Here is a 16,952-nt window from a genome sequence, read left to right on the forward strand (position 1 = left end):
AAAGAACCTAGAGAAGTAGGATATTGTCATTTTTTCTTTTCAATTTTTTATTTTAAGTTTTTTTTTTTTTAAAGATGTATATTATTCATTAAGAAGAAAAAATAATTCTATTTTCATTTTTATTTTTATTTTTTTAAATTTCAAAATAATAGTTTGTGCATAATGATATCAATTCATTTTAAACTTAAAAAAAAGTAAATAAGCATAAACAAATGAGAAAAAAAAGATATACAAAATAGTTTATATATATATATATATGTATATATGCTTAAACATATAGAATTATATATATATAAAAATAAAATTCATATTTTTATAATAATTTGCTAGTAATTATTCTTATATAATTCATAAAAATAACAAAATTTTGAATAGTATATTTACAATATATATATCAAACTTATGATTTATATTTTTGTAATAAATATATTTTTATTCCTTCATTTTATTTTAATTTATTTACGTTTTTATGTTATTATTTTATTTTTTTTTATAGTATTTTAATAGTAAATATATGCATATTCGTATAATTTATTTATATAATAAGCAGTTCTTTTTTAAAAGCTTTTTTAATATAATCTTATAAAATTTTGATGTTTTTTATTTTTCATTATATAATAATTTCAATTTTTTTATTTTATCAGTCATTATTTTTCATTACATCATATATAGACATTATGCATATATATGTATATATATATAAAGAATAAAAATTAACAAGAAAACTTATATTTGAGTTACAAGAAATTTTTTTTTTTTTTTTTAATTTATGTCTAAATATCATTTTGTTTCATATACTAATTTTTTTAGTTTTTTTTTTTTTTTTCTTTTTTTATTATTTATAAATTTTTACTAGATTTTAATAGATATCTTTTTTTTTTTTTTAATCTAAAAAATTTCCTTTTAAATGTTTTTCAATTATATTTTTAATATTTTTTAATATGATTATATTTTAATATCTAATTAGAAAATAATAACTCCACATATTTATAAGGAGGAAAAGGAAAAATATAAATACTATTTTTATTTTATTATTTTAATTTTTTTTAAGTTTTCAATAGTAGTAATATATATATACTTATACATAAGTGCGTTTTTAGTGTTTTTTTTTTTTTTTAATTACTATATATATATTACTAGCTTTGCTTATTTCCATTCCTATTTTTTTTCCCTTTTATACAATTTTGAAATACTATATTTTCAAAAAATTTTGAAAGTTTTTTGGTAATTTGATTGTTATTAGTAGATACTTTTTTATAAATGCAATTATGTATTTATACATATATTCATTTATATATTCTACTTATGCATTCATACATATATTTTATATTATATGATACATATTTTATTTTTCTTTACAAGTACTTTTTTGTTTGATTCTTAAGTGAAAGAAGAAATTAAAAAAAAAAAAGAAGAAAAAAAAAAAGATCATATATAGAAAATTAATACAAATTGTACCTTCTTTATAAAATATATATTTTATATGTATAGCTTCATTTAATTCTTCCACCTTTCTTTATTTTATATAGTAGTACAATCAGTAATAATATTTGTTATATTTGAAGAATATATCTTCATATAATTAATTTTTATTATTATTGTTTGTTTATATTTAGAAGAAAAAAAAAATTTATATATATATGGAAAAAAAAATTCATTTTATTAGAAAAGTATTCAATTAATGAAGTAAATTACTAGTATATATACATACATAAAAGATACACATATACATGTATATGCCTATCTATATTCATTTATATGAACAGATATATATATATATATATATATATCTTTTAAAAGATTAAGAGAAAAGAATTAATAAAAAAGAATTTATATTCCATTATATTTTTTTCAAATATTACGAAGTTAGTTCTTCTACATTTATATTTTTCATTATATATGTACTTATTTTATTTTACTTTTTTTTAATATATTCTTCCGTTTTTCTTAATAATATAAAATTTTGTTATAAATATAAATAAAAAAATTGCAATATATATATATATACACTTATTTTTCTTTCGCTTTTTAAATTAATTGAAGCTAAATTATAGTATATAAGTAAGAGTACATAAATAATGTTATTACTAAATGTAGTAATTTTATATTTTTTAAAAAATTTCTTTTTTTTTTAAATATATATATATATATATATATATATATTAGTTTTTGAGTATTTTTAAATAGCCTTAGCTTAAACTTCAAAAATAAGCATATTATTTTTTTATTCTATTTTAATTATTAATTTCATACATGATTGATTACAACACTAATACATATCCAGCAAGTACATAAATGTGTTAATAAAATTAAAAAAAAAACTACATATATTAATCTAAAATAATTTATTACTTTTATTATGTACTCTTATTATAATTTATCATTATTGTTTATTATTATTTATTATAATTATCTATTAATACTATTCAGTATCATTTCTTATTTATCATTATTACGTATTATCATTGTATATGCTATTATTTATTATTTTTATATATTTTTTTTTTATTTTAAAATTTTAGTTATTACTATTATATTTTTTGTAATTTTATTTGTATATTTTAAAGAATTAAAAGAAAAATTAAAAAAAAAAAAAAAAAATACCCATTTGAATAATTATCAATTTATAAAAATATGTCTGTTGTTAGTAGTAATTTAAATTAAATTATTAATAGATAATACTATATTAAAAAAAAAAAAAAAAATTAAATATATATATAATTGGAAAAACAAATATGATAAATTTTTATATAAAAAAAGTTGTACATTTATATGTATATATATTTAATATATATATGTATACTTGCCACTAAAAATATTTTATGTATTTCTTTTTTTTTTTTTTTAAATTAAATTATACCTAATATTTTTAATAAAATAAAATAGAATATATAATTTATTTTTTTATTTTTCTTTCTTTTTCCTTTTTTCTTTCTTCTTTTTTCTTTTTTATTATTTTTTATTTTTTAATTTTTTTTTTTTTTTTTTGATAAAAAAAGGATATTTAAAATATATTTTTTTTTTATGTTAAGGTTTTTCACATTTATAAATTATAATTTTTAGTTTTTGAAACAAAATTTTTAATACTAATTTTAAATGTCTTTTAAATATAAATCTGCTTTAAGTATATATGTAGTTTTTTTCTTTTCTTTTCATTTTATTATATGTATTCTTTATGATAAAAATATTTAAATGTATTAAAAATTTATGAAATAGAAAAGGTCAAATTAAAACATATTTGTATATAATTACTTGTACATATATATATGTATGTATCATTATATATAAATATAAGAAAAAAAAGCTAAAAATAATTAGAAATAATAAGAAATTAGAGATACGTATAAATACTTTATGTAAAAGAGTGTTCCAACAAAAATGTAAGTTTAGAATAAGTACATATAAATAATAAACAAATAAAAGTATAAATAATTCTTATAATAATACATACATATATATATATATATTCATTTTTTTTTTTTAAAGGCTATATAAAACTCAGCTTTGTTCTTTTTATGCAAAAGGTATTTGTGCAAGAGGCAATAAATGTAGCTGGGCACATGGTCAGTTAGATGTTAGACCAATGCCCAAATTCTACAAAGTAATTATATTTAATATTTACCTAGAACATTCTTTTTTTTTTCTTTTTTTTTTTCTTTTTTTTCTTTTAAATAATATACTGTTATTTTAATAATTAACTTTTTTTTTTTTTTTTTTTTTAAAGACAAGAATGTGTTACACATTTTTATCAGGAAGTTATTGTGAAGCTTCTAAATGTACTTTTGCTCATACAGAAGAAGAATTAAGAGGATCAGGAAAAGCCCTTAGATTGTGTACAAAATATTTCTTAGATGGTAAATATTTTAATTTAAATAATATTTTTATATATCTATTATTTATTATAATTTTAATTTATTTTTAAAAATTTTCCAAATTTTGAAGGTTATTGCAACAAAGCAGATAAATGCCCAATGGCTCATAACATAAATCAACTTGATCCTTCTGTTAAGTTTTCTTCAACAGAATTAATGAATAGAGTGTATAATAATGATGAAAATTTGAATTATAAAAATAAGTTAGATTTAAAAAATAATGAAAATAATATGTATATGAAAAATGATGATCAAAATAATCAAGAAGATAATAAAGAAGATAATTACAATATCATTAGCCAATTTAATGAAAACGAACAAGCTATAAAAAATCCAAAGAAAAATACACTTAATTTTTATTCAAATAATGATAAAAAAACATACAAGGAATATTTACTAGAAAATAATCTAGAAAATGATTATTTCAATGAAATGAAAAAAAAAAAGGAAAATGGTAATTTCAAATATATATATTTTATACATATTATTATAGTTTTTTAATACAATATATAGCTTTCTTTAGTATTTAACCTTTCTAAAATTACTATCTTTATCATTAAAAATAAGTTATATATTATTTAAATATTTCCTTCATATCATTTTTTTTTTCTTAATACAATTTATAGAAAATGTTTTTTTCAATAACAGTGACCCTTTAATTAATAATGATTGTATAAAAAATAAAAATACAAAAAATGATTTCATAAAAAATGAATTTTTAAATAATCATGAGAATTTAAAAAATGATTATCATCATAAGAATGAAGATTTTGCAAAAAACAATGAATTTTTAAAAGTAAATGAGAAGCTATCCCCCAGTGAATACAACTATAATCAAGAATTAAATGGAAGAGAAAGCAAAAATTTTAAATTATATACATATAAAAACGATGACAATATTGACATGCTTAATAATTATGAAAATTTTAAGAATATGAATATCAGCAGTAAAACGAGATTAATTAATGATTATTATAAAAACAGTATTTCATCAATAGAGACGAATATGCAAAATATTGATAACATACATTTAGAGAAGTTAAAAAATTTAAGAAAAATAGAAAAGGCAAATTTATCATCCAATGCAAATTGTAACTTAAACTTTAATTTATTAAATAAAATGGATAAAAATGATATAGATTTTGAAGAAGAAAAAATTGTTTATAATAAATCAAAAAAAAAAGATACTGTAGAAAATTCTGTATTTGATTCTAATACTACCTATGAAAATTCAAAAAACAATTCCAATTATTATTGTGATAATATTATAAATTTAAATAAAACAAAAGAAAATTTAGAAAACTGTGAAAATGATAGTTTAAGTTTTAGCTACAAGAGCAACATGACCAATGAAAAAAATGTTAATCAACTTAATTTAGATAATCTTATATACAATATAAACAATATTAATTTAGTAAATATGAATAATGAAATGGAAGCTAAAAATAAAAATATAAAATCTGTTGTAATGAAATCAAACAAAAGTAAAGTTCAAAATTGTGAAAAGACAAATATAGCGAGTTTAAAAGAAGAAAATAAATCAGATAACGAAAAATATTTCCATGAAGATATTAATTCGCAGTATGTTAATAATTCAGATTATAATATTAAAAAATACCTTCTTTTAAATAAGTACATAATTGATAATTCTAATAAGTATAATGAGCAATTACTAGTATCAAAAAATGCAAACAGTGATATCGATGACAATATATTAAATAATTATAATTTTAAAAATAATTATACCAATTCAAATGCAAATAATATATACAATGGTATAAATTTAAGTGATGGAATAAATAATATAAATGGTAATAGTTTAAAAAAAAATCTAAATAATTTAACTAATACCAAGAAGAATATAAATAATAACACAAGTAATATTAATAAATTGAACATAGACAGTATTAATGAAATAAAAAAGTTTAAAAATTTAGATAATAATAATGTGGAAAATTTAAATAATCACAATTTCAATAATGGTGATATAACTGCAAACGAAGAGAATGATGATGAAAATTCTAATGACTTTATTTTGAAAAATTTAAATAACAATATAAATAAAAATATCCTTTTAAATAATAAAATAAGTATGCTAAATAAAAATATAAATAATGAAAATGTAGATCATTTAAACAATGAAGATGACGAAGAAATTATAAATATCAAAAACAATAATGAAATTATTAATAATCATATAGAACATAAAAGAAATATGTATATGTTAAATGTAAATAACATGAATTTTATGAATAATATTGATATAAATAGAATTAATGATAATATAAAAAGTAAGTTAAATAATATTAATGAAAATATCACAAATTTTGAAGATATTAATAAGATTCTAATAAACGAAAATCCTAACAATATTAATTATAATTTAGATAATTTTTTGAATAAAAAGAATGTAGATAAAATGACTAATAGTTTAGAAAACAGTTCCAGCAATTCTAATAATTTAAAATATTTAAATAGAAAAAATCTTATATATAAATCTAATAATTTTAATGAAAATATGAATTTAGTAGATATATGTGCGTTGAATAGTAATAATAATATAAAAAGTGTTGAAATGAATACAAACATAAACAATGGTATGATAAATAATAATATGAGTAGTGGTAGCAATAATAATAACAATACCACTAATAATATTAATAATAACAATAATAACAATCATGTTAATAAACATAATAACACCAATAGCATTAATTGTAATAATATAAGTAATAATAATAATGAAAATAATATCACTAATAACATTAGTAGCAATGATCATAATTATTATTTCAATGATTATAATAAAATAGATATTTCTAATTTAGCAAAATATAATTATTCAAATAATTATATAGATACAAATAAAAATAATTATATTGCAAATAATAATTCAGAAATGTATGAAATTTCTTATAAAAATGATGAAGGTTTTACTAATTATATTTATAGTAATAAAAATGATATAATTAATAAAAGGAAAAATTCATCTAATATTAATGTAAAGGATGATCATATATTATATTTTAATAATAAAAATGGAAAAAAAATTTTAAAAAACTTTAATCCTTTAACTTATAGCTTCAGTGGACTATGCGAATGTTTAAGCAAAAATGAAGAAATAAAAAATAAAGAATAGAAGTAATAAATATGTAAAGAATTATTAGAAATATTTACAATAAAGAATAAGAGAGAATATAAAATAACTGAAGTTTAGCTTTTTTTTTTTTTCCCCTTTTTTTTTAAATATTGTATAATAATTTGTTTGAAAAAAAAAAAATCAATATATAAATATTTCGATAGTAAATAATCATATCATTTACATGATTTAATAAAGTAATAAGAATTTATTACTACGATATTTTAAAATAATATTCTTGATTTTAGAATATAGTTTTAGTATTTTTTTTTGCAGTTTCTTTTTTTTTTTTACTCCAATTAAAAAATATATAATTTATTATCTAAATTTTTTAATTACACAATTCATTTGAAAATTTTGTTATGATATTTCAAATTTAATTAAATAGAAAAATATTATATATACTACCAATATATATATAAATGATTTCCTCTCTTTTTTTTTATGTAAAATTAAAATTAAATGTATATATATATATATTTTTTTTTTTTAAACATTTTTATAAAAATATAAAGAAGTGTGTTATTTTTTTAAATTACACTTTGTTAATTTGTTTATTTGTTTACTCTATATGATACATTTTATTCATTTATATATTTTTTTCATATATTTATTCGCAAAATAATTTAACATACGTGTAAATATATATATATTTGCATGCATTATGTATTTAAAAAAACATTCTTAAAATAATTTACTGTAGTTTTTATCAAAAAAAAACATTCAACATCATTTAAAATATATATTTACATAAATAAGTGTTAAAAAATTGACTAAATATCTTTATTAAATATAGAAAATACATTTAAGAATAATTTAAAAAAAAAAAAAAAATATAAATGAAACATAAAAAAAAATGGAAATGTATATGAAATTATTAAAAAAATGATATAATTAATAACAAAAAGGTCATTAAAGCATATTAAAGAATATAAATTAACTAGATACATTTTTAGAAGAACATAAAAAAAAGAAACTTAATTTTCTTTATTATTATTTTTTTTTTCTTTTTTTTTTATATATATAGGGTTAAAAAAATAAAAAAGATAAAAAATATATATATTTTTATTAAACATTTTTTAGGAATTTTTTTTTTGTCAATTATTTTATAAAAAAATTGTAGGAAGTAAGATATATTCTATGAATATAAGTGAAAACATTTATGATAATATTAAAAAAAAAATTTTTTTTTAAAACAAAGTAGTGTAAAATGCTAAATTTTAAAAACATACCATTTTTATTTTCAAATAAAATTTGTAGAAATAAAATTCTCAATACTAATTCAGTTTATAACATAAATAAATTAAATATTAATACACTAAATAAATTTTTAGATATTTTAGAATTTGAAGGAGAAGATATCGAATATACACGTATTGATGAGCTCAGTAAATATATTGAAGTTGTTAAAATAAATGAGAATCCAACTAATAAAACTAAATATTATGGTTATGATTTCACTGATATAGACAAATTTTTTGATGAAAATGGTAATATAAAAATATATTCTAAACAAGCTATAAGTAAGAATGACGTTAAGGAATACATTCACATTCCACCATTTGTGCTAACAAAGTTATGTGAATATGCATTTAAAGAAATATTATTTTTTTTAAATAAGAAGCATTTAAATCAATTACAAACTATACTGAATGATAAAGAATCTAGTAAAAATGACAAATATGTTGCTATGACTTTAATAAAAAATGCTGTTATAAGCTCAGAAAGGCTTTTACCAGGTTGTCAAGATACTGGTACTGCGATCGTTTTAGGAAAGAAAGATGAAGAAATATTAACAACTTATGATCACAAATATCTTAATTTAGGAATTTATAATGCCTATAAAAATAATAATTTCAGATATAGCCAGTTATCTCCTTTAAATATGTTTAACGAAGTTAATACAAAAAACAATTTGCCTTCCCAAATAGAGATATATAGTAATATTAAAAAGGAGAAAAAAGAAAACAATAATTTATGTACAAATGAAAAATTAAATAAAAATCATAAAAATGATATATATGAAGGTCCGAAATATGAATTAATATTTATAGCTAAAGGAGGTGGAAGTGCAAATAAAACTTTTTTGTTTCAGCAAACCAAAAGTATATTAAATGAAGATTCTTTGTATAATTTTTTATTAGATAAAATAAAAGAAATAGGGACATCTGCCTGCCCACCATATCATTTAGCAATTGTTATTGGTGGATTATCAGCTGAAATGAATTTAAAAATGGTAAAATTAGCATCTTGCAGATATTTAGATGACTTAAAAAAAGATGGGGGAGAATATGGAAAAGCTTTTAGGGATTTAGAAAGTGAGAAAATAATTTTAGAAAGAAGTCAAAAATTAGGTATAGGAGCTCAATTCGGGGGAAAGTATTTTGTCCATGATGTAAGGGTTATTAGATTACCAAGACATTCTGCTTCTTGTCCTATAGGTATAGGTGTTTCATGCTCAGCTGATAGACAAATAAAATGTATAATAAATAAAAATGGAGTATTCATGGAAAAATTGGAACATGAGCCAATTAAATATTTACCAGAAATTACATTTCAAAACTTAAATCAAAGCAATGGGATAAAAATAAATTTAAATCAAGATATGGAAGAAATACTAGAATGTTTATCTAAGTATCCCATATCAACTTTGTTACTATTAACAGGAAAATTAGTTGTAGCTAGAGATACAGCTCACAAAAAAATAGTAGATCAATTTATTAATGATAATATTCCAATACCAGATTATTTTAAGAAACATCCTATATATTATGCAGGACCAGCAAAAAAGCCGGATAATTATGCAAGTGGCTCATTTGGACCAACAACAGCTGGTCGAATGGATGCTTATGCTGAAGTTTTAATGAAAAATAAAAGTTCTTTAATTTCTTTGGCTAAAGGTAATAGATCTTCAGTAGTTAGAAATGCTTGTAAAAAATACAATGGTTTTTACTTGGGAAGTATAGGAGGCCCAGGAGCAATTTTAGCAAAAAATAATATTAAAAAAGTTGAAGTTATTGATTTTAAAGATTTGGGAATGGAAGCAGTACATTTAATTGATGTAGTTGATTTTCCTGCATTTATCGTTATAGATAATAAAGGGAATGATTTTTATAATAAGTGGATACCTTAATAAAAAATAATAATAATACATAGTAATAAAGCATGCAATATTTATTTTTTAATGTGTAAATATATACATATATAATTATAGTAATAAAAATAAATTCAAATAATAAAGTTATAAAAGTACACAATCACAACTTTTGTGGATAATAATTATTATTATACCGAAATCCTATCTATTATTCCCATATATTTTTTTTTTTTTTTTATAAAAGATATTATTAAAAATCATTATGTTTTAGAGATATATTTATATAATATTGCACACTAAAATAACACTACTTTTTGTAAGCAGAACTAATAATTTGTTTACTAAAAATTAAGTGGAAAATAAAGTTTTTTCCATTTTTTTTTTTTTTTTTTATAGTATTAAAAAAACTAGTGTCATATATTGAGTAGAAAAGGCAAAAAAATTAATATTAAATTATAATTTATATTACTTATTTTATTTATTAATATATATATATATAATTATTTGTTCTTAAATAAATAAACATTTATATTATTATTCCTTTTTTTTTTCTTTTTATTATTATATATTTTTAAACTTTTATATAAAAATATATTTTTCATTTTTTTTATTATAATTTTTCTTCTTGTTTTATGACTTTAAAAACTTTTTTTATACCTTTTTTTAATGATGTAGTAGTAGGATTTTTACCGTTAATAGATAATGAGGTAGGTTTAACTGAATTTTTAATAATATTTTTTCTATTTTCATAAGTTTTGTTTTTTTCTTCTAAATCCACCTTAGTATATTTTGTATTTCTAATAATTTCCTTTGTATCTTTTTTGTTTTTTAAAATTATTGTATTCATATTTTTTTCTGAATTTGAGGTAATTTTTTGCCTATCTTTTGATACGTTGTCTTTGTTATCAATCTTTGACATAATTTTTTTAATACTAGAATTTTTTTCATTTATTAAATATTTTGCTTCCAATTTTTGAGGAATTTTCTTTTTCATTACCATACTTTTCCCTTTTATGAATGAATTATTTTTAATTTTCTGATCATTTTCTATTTTATATTTATTTTTTTTTAATAATATACCAGTATACATATCTCTATTGTTTCTATTTTCAATTTCAAATTTGACTTTTTTTACATGATCACTAACTATTTTATAAAAATCGTAACATAATATTCTTTTATATATTGCTTCATTAATATCTATTCTATAACTGCAAGCAGTGAATTCTCCTTTTATTTTTTTTTTTGTATTAAAAAGATAACAATTATTTTGGTTACAGTGATTTTTTAATGAAATAAAGTCATAGGAAGTGATATCTTTATTATTAATATTTTCTTCATCTTTTTCTTTTATATTCTCTTTTATTTCTTGTTTTTCTTTTCTATACATGTTGTCTATCTCTCCTATATTTTCATTTATGCTCAATTTTTGCCAAAAGTTACAAATAAAACTTCTATTAGAACTTTTTGTTATAATATGTATAAATTTTAATAAATTTAATATCATTAACCTTAAAGGAAGTAAAAGCTTATCATAGTTATTTGAATAACTATGATTTAAATTAGTTTTCGAAATATATTTACGCAAGTCTTCATACTCTTCATCTTCTTTTTCTTCATTTTCTTCTTTTTCATCTTTTTCCTTTATTTCTTTTTTAAACACGATTTTTAAATTTTTGAAAAGAAATAAAATTATTTGAATAATTATAGAAATGTCTTGATATACCAATAAATTATAACTATTTCCTTGTACTTTATGTATTATGTCTATTATATTTTTTGTTTCGTCTTGTAATAAATAATTACAAATTAAAAAAATGTTAGGATACATATAGTCATATTCAATAAAAAAACCCAAATTATTCCAGTTGTCTATTTCGTTATATTCATTACGTAAATTATAATTATATATATCATTTTTCATATATATACTTTCTTCTTTTCGATTATATAATAAAATCATTTTCAATTTCTCATTATTATTTATTCCCCCTGTTTTTTTAATTGAATTGTTGTAAAACCCTTCTAAAAAATCAAATAGGTTTTTATTTATATAGAAAAAATAATAAGTTAAAAAGGAAGTATTAATGTTATAATTTAGATTTGAAGGAAGAAGAAAAAAAGATTTCTCTTCATTAAATACTATTGTTTGTTCTACTCCTCTTAGTAAAATTTCGTTTAAATATTCATTATACTTTTTATATATTTCGTTTTCTTCTGTTTTCTTTTTATACACTTCTAACTTGGAGTATGAGATAAAATGTTCACATTCGAATATTATCTAAAATAGAAAAATAATATTATTTAAAAAAAATATATACATATATATATTATTTTGCTCATCTAAAAAGAATATAGGAATTAAAGGTTATAATTAAATTTATGAAATGAAATTTTAAAAAAAATTATTTCTAAAACTTTTTTTCTGTCAGGTTACATATTTAAATAAATTAAATACCTTTTTGATCCATTTATTTAAAGCAAGAAGAATAAATAAATACATATTTTCTTGAAATTCTGATTCAGTTAATTCAAATTCTTCAATTATATTATATAAAAACTGAGGCATATTATTTACTATATTTTTAGCCTTATTTAAATATTTATTTATAATCAATATTTCTTTTAACTTTTGTGATTCTTTAAAAAAATAATTTTCGTTTAATATTCTTATCATATTTTTATAATCATCTTTAAAGATATCACTTTTCTTTTTCCCTTTTTCTTTATCATTTACTTTGGCTGATAATTTCAATTTATTTAAAAATTTCTGTCTTTGTTCATTTGCATTCTATTAATATCAAGAAAGAATAAAAAATGCAACTTAATAACAATAAAAAATCTGATAATAAGGATATTTGATAAATATTATCTTAGAAAAAAAAATAATTAAAGATATAAACAAAATGCATATATATTATCTCTTATCAATTTTACATAATTATATATGTTTTTACTAAATAATTATCATTCTTTTTTAATGTGGAATAATTCTTAAAGAATATATTTCTATAATATCTAAATTTATATAAAGCCAATATGTTATAAGGTAAATCAACTTTCAAATGCGTGCTCATTTCTGATGTGTTCTGAATAAATAAAAAGAAATAAAATAAATTATAAAGAGAATAAAATAAAAGGAATAATTAAAAAACAAAAACTAGATAGCATACTCTAATAAAAATAAGTAATATATATATGAATATATAAAGAAAATATTTTTTCTTTAATTTTATTTTACTTTTCCATCTTCTTCTATATCTCCTTTAAATATTATATTAGTTTTAGTAAGTTTTGAAGCTTTTTTTAGATTTTCTTTTATTTTAATTATATTTTTATCCTTATAGAAAAAATTGCATTAATTAATATAATAAATGATTATATGACTATTATATATTTTATAAATTATAAAACAAAAATTATTTTTTTTTATTTTTTTTATTTATTTATATTTTTTTTTTACAAATATTCTAAAATTTTTTCTTAATTTTATAAGCATTTAAAGAAAAACAAATACAAAATTAACTTGCTCTTTTACAAGGCACTTATAATAATTGCTAATGAAATTATTACATATATTATTCTAACATTAGAATAATAAATATCTATTAAGCTTTTACTTGTTCTTTCTGTTTTTCCTCATTTTCTTTGAAGTTAATGAAATTATTATGAAAGGCATTATAAATATTTTGTTTATATATAAGTATAATTTTATTTATTAATCTGTTATATTCATAAATTGTATTTACAAAAATATCTGACAAATATTTTATATATTTATGTATAATTCTATATTTATTTAAAAAACATATTAAACTATAATCAATTATTTTTAAATTTTCATAGATTTCTTCCATTTTTTTCTTTTTCTTTTATTTTTTTTAAAGTAATATATATTTATAAGTTTTTTAATTTTAAATGTATTTTTCTTTTTTCTTCTTTTTTTTTAAAGATTAGGAAATTTTTATATATTACGAATTTATAATGATAAAAAAAAATAAAGTAACGATGAATATTAAGTAAATTAACATTCAATTTGGGAAAATAAAAATAGAAATAGAAATTTCCAGTGCTAATGTTATAAATTTTTTGAGTATATTCTTATAAAAATATATTGACTTAGATACAATAAGGTATTTGCATAATATATTTAAAATTAATTAAACAGAATGGATTTAAAAAAAAAAAAATATAAAATATTAATTTTAAAATAAAAAAAAAAAAAAAAATAATCATTATTAATAAAATGAAAATTATGAGAATAATAAAATATTGAAATAAAAAAAAAAAAAATCATGTTTTAATAGCATATATACAAAGAATACAATCTAAGGTTTCATTACCCATTTGAACACTACATAATCCTATAAAATTTAAAAAAAAAATAAAAAATAAAATCATTTTTATATAAATAGTAAAAAAAAAAAAAGAATTAATAATTTATTTTATATAATTTATTGTTTTGTTAAGTATTCTAATAATTTCAAAGTCTTTTTTTCCAAAAGATATTTATAAATAAATACATATTTGTGTGTGCATGGTTTTATATTTCTTTTTTAATTATTTTATTATTCTTTAAAAATTTTTTTTTTTTTTCTTTTTCTTTTTTTATTATATATTAATTATTTTATTTTTTTTTTCATTTAATAATTTGAAAACCGTCAGAATTTTCATCCCATAAGCAAACATTAGAAGTAGTTAAAGGTGATCCATTTTTCTCCATTAATATGCATGTAGCTAAAATATAAGAAAATAAATAGCCATTTTATTAGCTTTCAAATTTAATCTAAAAGAGCTTTATATAAAGTTATGTTCTTGTTATTTCAAGTTTATTAATATAATATATAATATACTGTAATAATCTAATGAAACATAATTTTTTTAAAATAATGCTATTACATAAACAAAATTTCTATAATATACTGTTTTAATTTACTAATTTAATTAATCTACCGTTATTTCTTAACATATTAATACATCTATTTTTTATTCCCTTTACATATTAAGATAAAATAATCATTGTATTTTTAAACATATAAGAAAAAAAAAAATTACCAACATATTTAAATGGCTTATTTAGTTTAGATAACTCTTTTAGAGTTGTATCTAAAATTTGTGATACCCAGAAATTTGTTTTTTCTTCATTATAATACATTTTTTCGAGAAATTGAGAAATAGTCTTTTATAAATTTTATTTAAAAAAATTTAAAATAATCAAGAAAAGAATAATTTATGAAAAGTAAATCTTATAAAAATATATTTTTATATTAAAAGATATTTATTTTATTAGGTTAAAAAAAAAAATTACTTGTTTTCCTATTTCTTCCATTTGTTCAATATCAAATTCTTCCTATAAACATATTTATTGTTTAAATAATTTTTAAAATTTACTTAAAGAAAAAAAAATTGAAATAAAAATATAGTTGTTTTCAGGTAAAGCAATATGCTACAAATTACCTCAAATTTATCTGTATCATTCATGATTTTAATTACTTTTTCTATTATTTTGTTGAAGAAACAGCAAATAAAAATTATTTTATTCTAAAATTTAAACTATTTATTACAATAAATAGTAAAATTTCAATATACTTCTTTAATTTTATATATATTTCTTTTTTATATTTTTAATAAATATATGTTCTATTTTTATATTATATTATTTTCTAATAAAATATATTTTCTATTTCTTTTTATAGTATTAAAAACTTATTTTCAGTAAAAATAGTTAACTTCATAGAATATATAAATATATGTATTATTTTTTTATACTCTTTACAAAAAAAAAAATTTAAGAAAAATTAAGATAAGAAAAATATTAATACCTTATATTTCTGTATATTAAAAAAAGAAAGAGAAAAAATAATTTTTTTACTAAGTATTCATTATATAAAATTTATCTTACTACAATGAAATTAATTTAAATTTAATAACTAATGCATATGTAAATTTAAAATTAATATCGTCAAAATTCAATGTGTCATCTTTGTAATTTTATATTTTCAAAAAATAATAAAGATACTTTTTATAACTGTTTTTTTTCCATAATGTTTCTCCTTTTCATTATAAAAAATTATTTATTTTTCCTTTATGAATTTAAAAAAAAAAAAATGAATAAATATGCACACATTTCTTTAAATGATTAAAACGTGTGTATATTTTAACTAATCATGAATAAAACTAAAAAAAAAAATAAAATATATCTACTTCTGAACTTAATTTATTATGTCTAATATCCTTTAAAGTTATTTTCACTGAAGTTTAAAACAATTCTTTAAATTATTTTTTTTTTTTTGAAAAAATGTTGCTAGGAATTGTATATATTAATATGCCTCTATAATCAAAATTTAGGAAACAAAAAGCTCATTAATTGTAACAATAATATTTAACTGAAAAAGTAAAAAAGTAAATTAACTAAATAAATATGTAAAAATAAAAAATTACAAGTATTCTTTTGAAAATAAATTATTCTTTATTTATCATAAATTGGTGTTTATTCAATATTTCTATTTAATATTTTTATTTCTTCTTTTTTTTTTTTTTATGTAAACTCTTGACAAATTGAAATCCATTTTTGTTCAAAAAAAAAAAAAAAAAAATTTTTATATATAAATATATATGAATATATATATATATAAATAATATATATATTGAAGAAAAAAAAAAAAACAATTAAAAAACAATTATATTTTTTTAAAAAAAATCATGTTAACTATTACAATATATAATTTGTGATTATTTTTTAAAAAAATACATTTCAACTATACATATGAATACTGATAGATACGCCAAATCTCGTTTAAAAACATTTAAAGACGACTTTATTAAATGTTATTTAAATATAATA

General features: G+C 16.9%; 4 protein-coding genes across 4 annotated transcripts; 2 read left to right on the forward strand and 2 right to left on the reverse strand.

Moving 5' to 3' along the window:
- Positions 1-3,354: 3,354 nt before the first annotated feature.
- PRELSG_0724800 (zinc finger protein, putative) lies at positions 3,355-7,011 on the forward strand (the record flags this gene model as incomplete). Its single annotated transcript, XM_028675951.1, has 5 exons — positions 3,355-3,356; positions 3,487-3,601; positions 3,725-3,854; positions 3,943-4,326; positions 4,499-7,011. Coding segments are annotated over 5 exons (3,144 nt in total).
- A 1,210-nt stretch (positions 7,012-8,221) lies between these two features.
- PRELSG_0724900 (fumarate hydratase, putative) lies at positions 8,222-10,144 on the forward strand (the record flags this gene model as incomplete). Its single annotated transcript, XM_028675952.1, has 1 exon — positions 8,222-10,144. The coding sequence occupies one exon, from the start codon at positions 8,222-8,224 to the stop codon at positions 10,142-10,144; it is 1,923 nt and encodes a 640-aa protein (XP_028532490.1).
- Positions 10,145-10,718: 574 nt separating this feature from the next.
- Positions 10,719-13,965, reverse strand: PRELSG_0725000 (conserved Plasmodium protein, unknown function; the record flags this gene model as incomplete). The annotated part of the gene is made up of 5 exons (XM_028675953.1): positions 10,719-12,389; positions 12,567-12,899; positions 13,066-13,197; positions 13,350-13,448; positions 13,729-13,965. The coding sequence occupies 5 exons, from the start codon at positions 13,963-13,965 to the stop codon at positions 10,719-10,721; spliced, it is 2,472 nt and encodes an 823-aa protein (XP_028532491.1).
- A 436-nt stretch (positions 13,966-14,401) lies between these two features.
- PRELSG_0725100 (dynein light chain, putative) lies at positions 14,402-15,589 on the reverse strand (the record flags this gene model as incomplete). The annotated part of the gene is made up of 5 exons (XM_028675954.1): positions 14,402-14,472; positions 14,768-14,845; positions 15,164-15,287; positions 15,417-15,458; positions 15,566-15,589. The coding sequence occupies 5 exons, from the start codon at positions 15,587-15,589 to the stop codon at positions 14,402-14,404; spliced, it is 339 nt and encodes a 112-aa protein (XP_028532492.1).
- Positions 15,590-16,952: the final 1,363 nt, after the last annotated feature.

The sequence above is a fragment of the Plasmodium relictum genome (assembly GCF_900005765.1).
Source record: "Plasmodium relictum strain SGS1 genome assembly, chromosome: 7".
Taxonomy (NCBI): domain Eukaryota; phylum Apicomplexa; class Aconoidasida; order Haemosporida; family Plasmodiidae; genus Plasmodium; species Plasmodium relictum.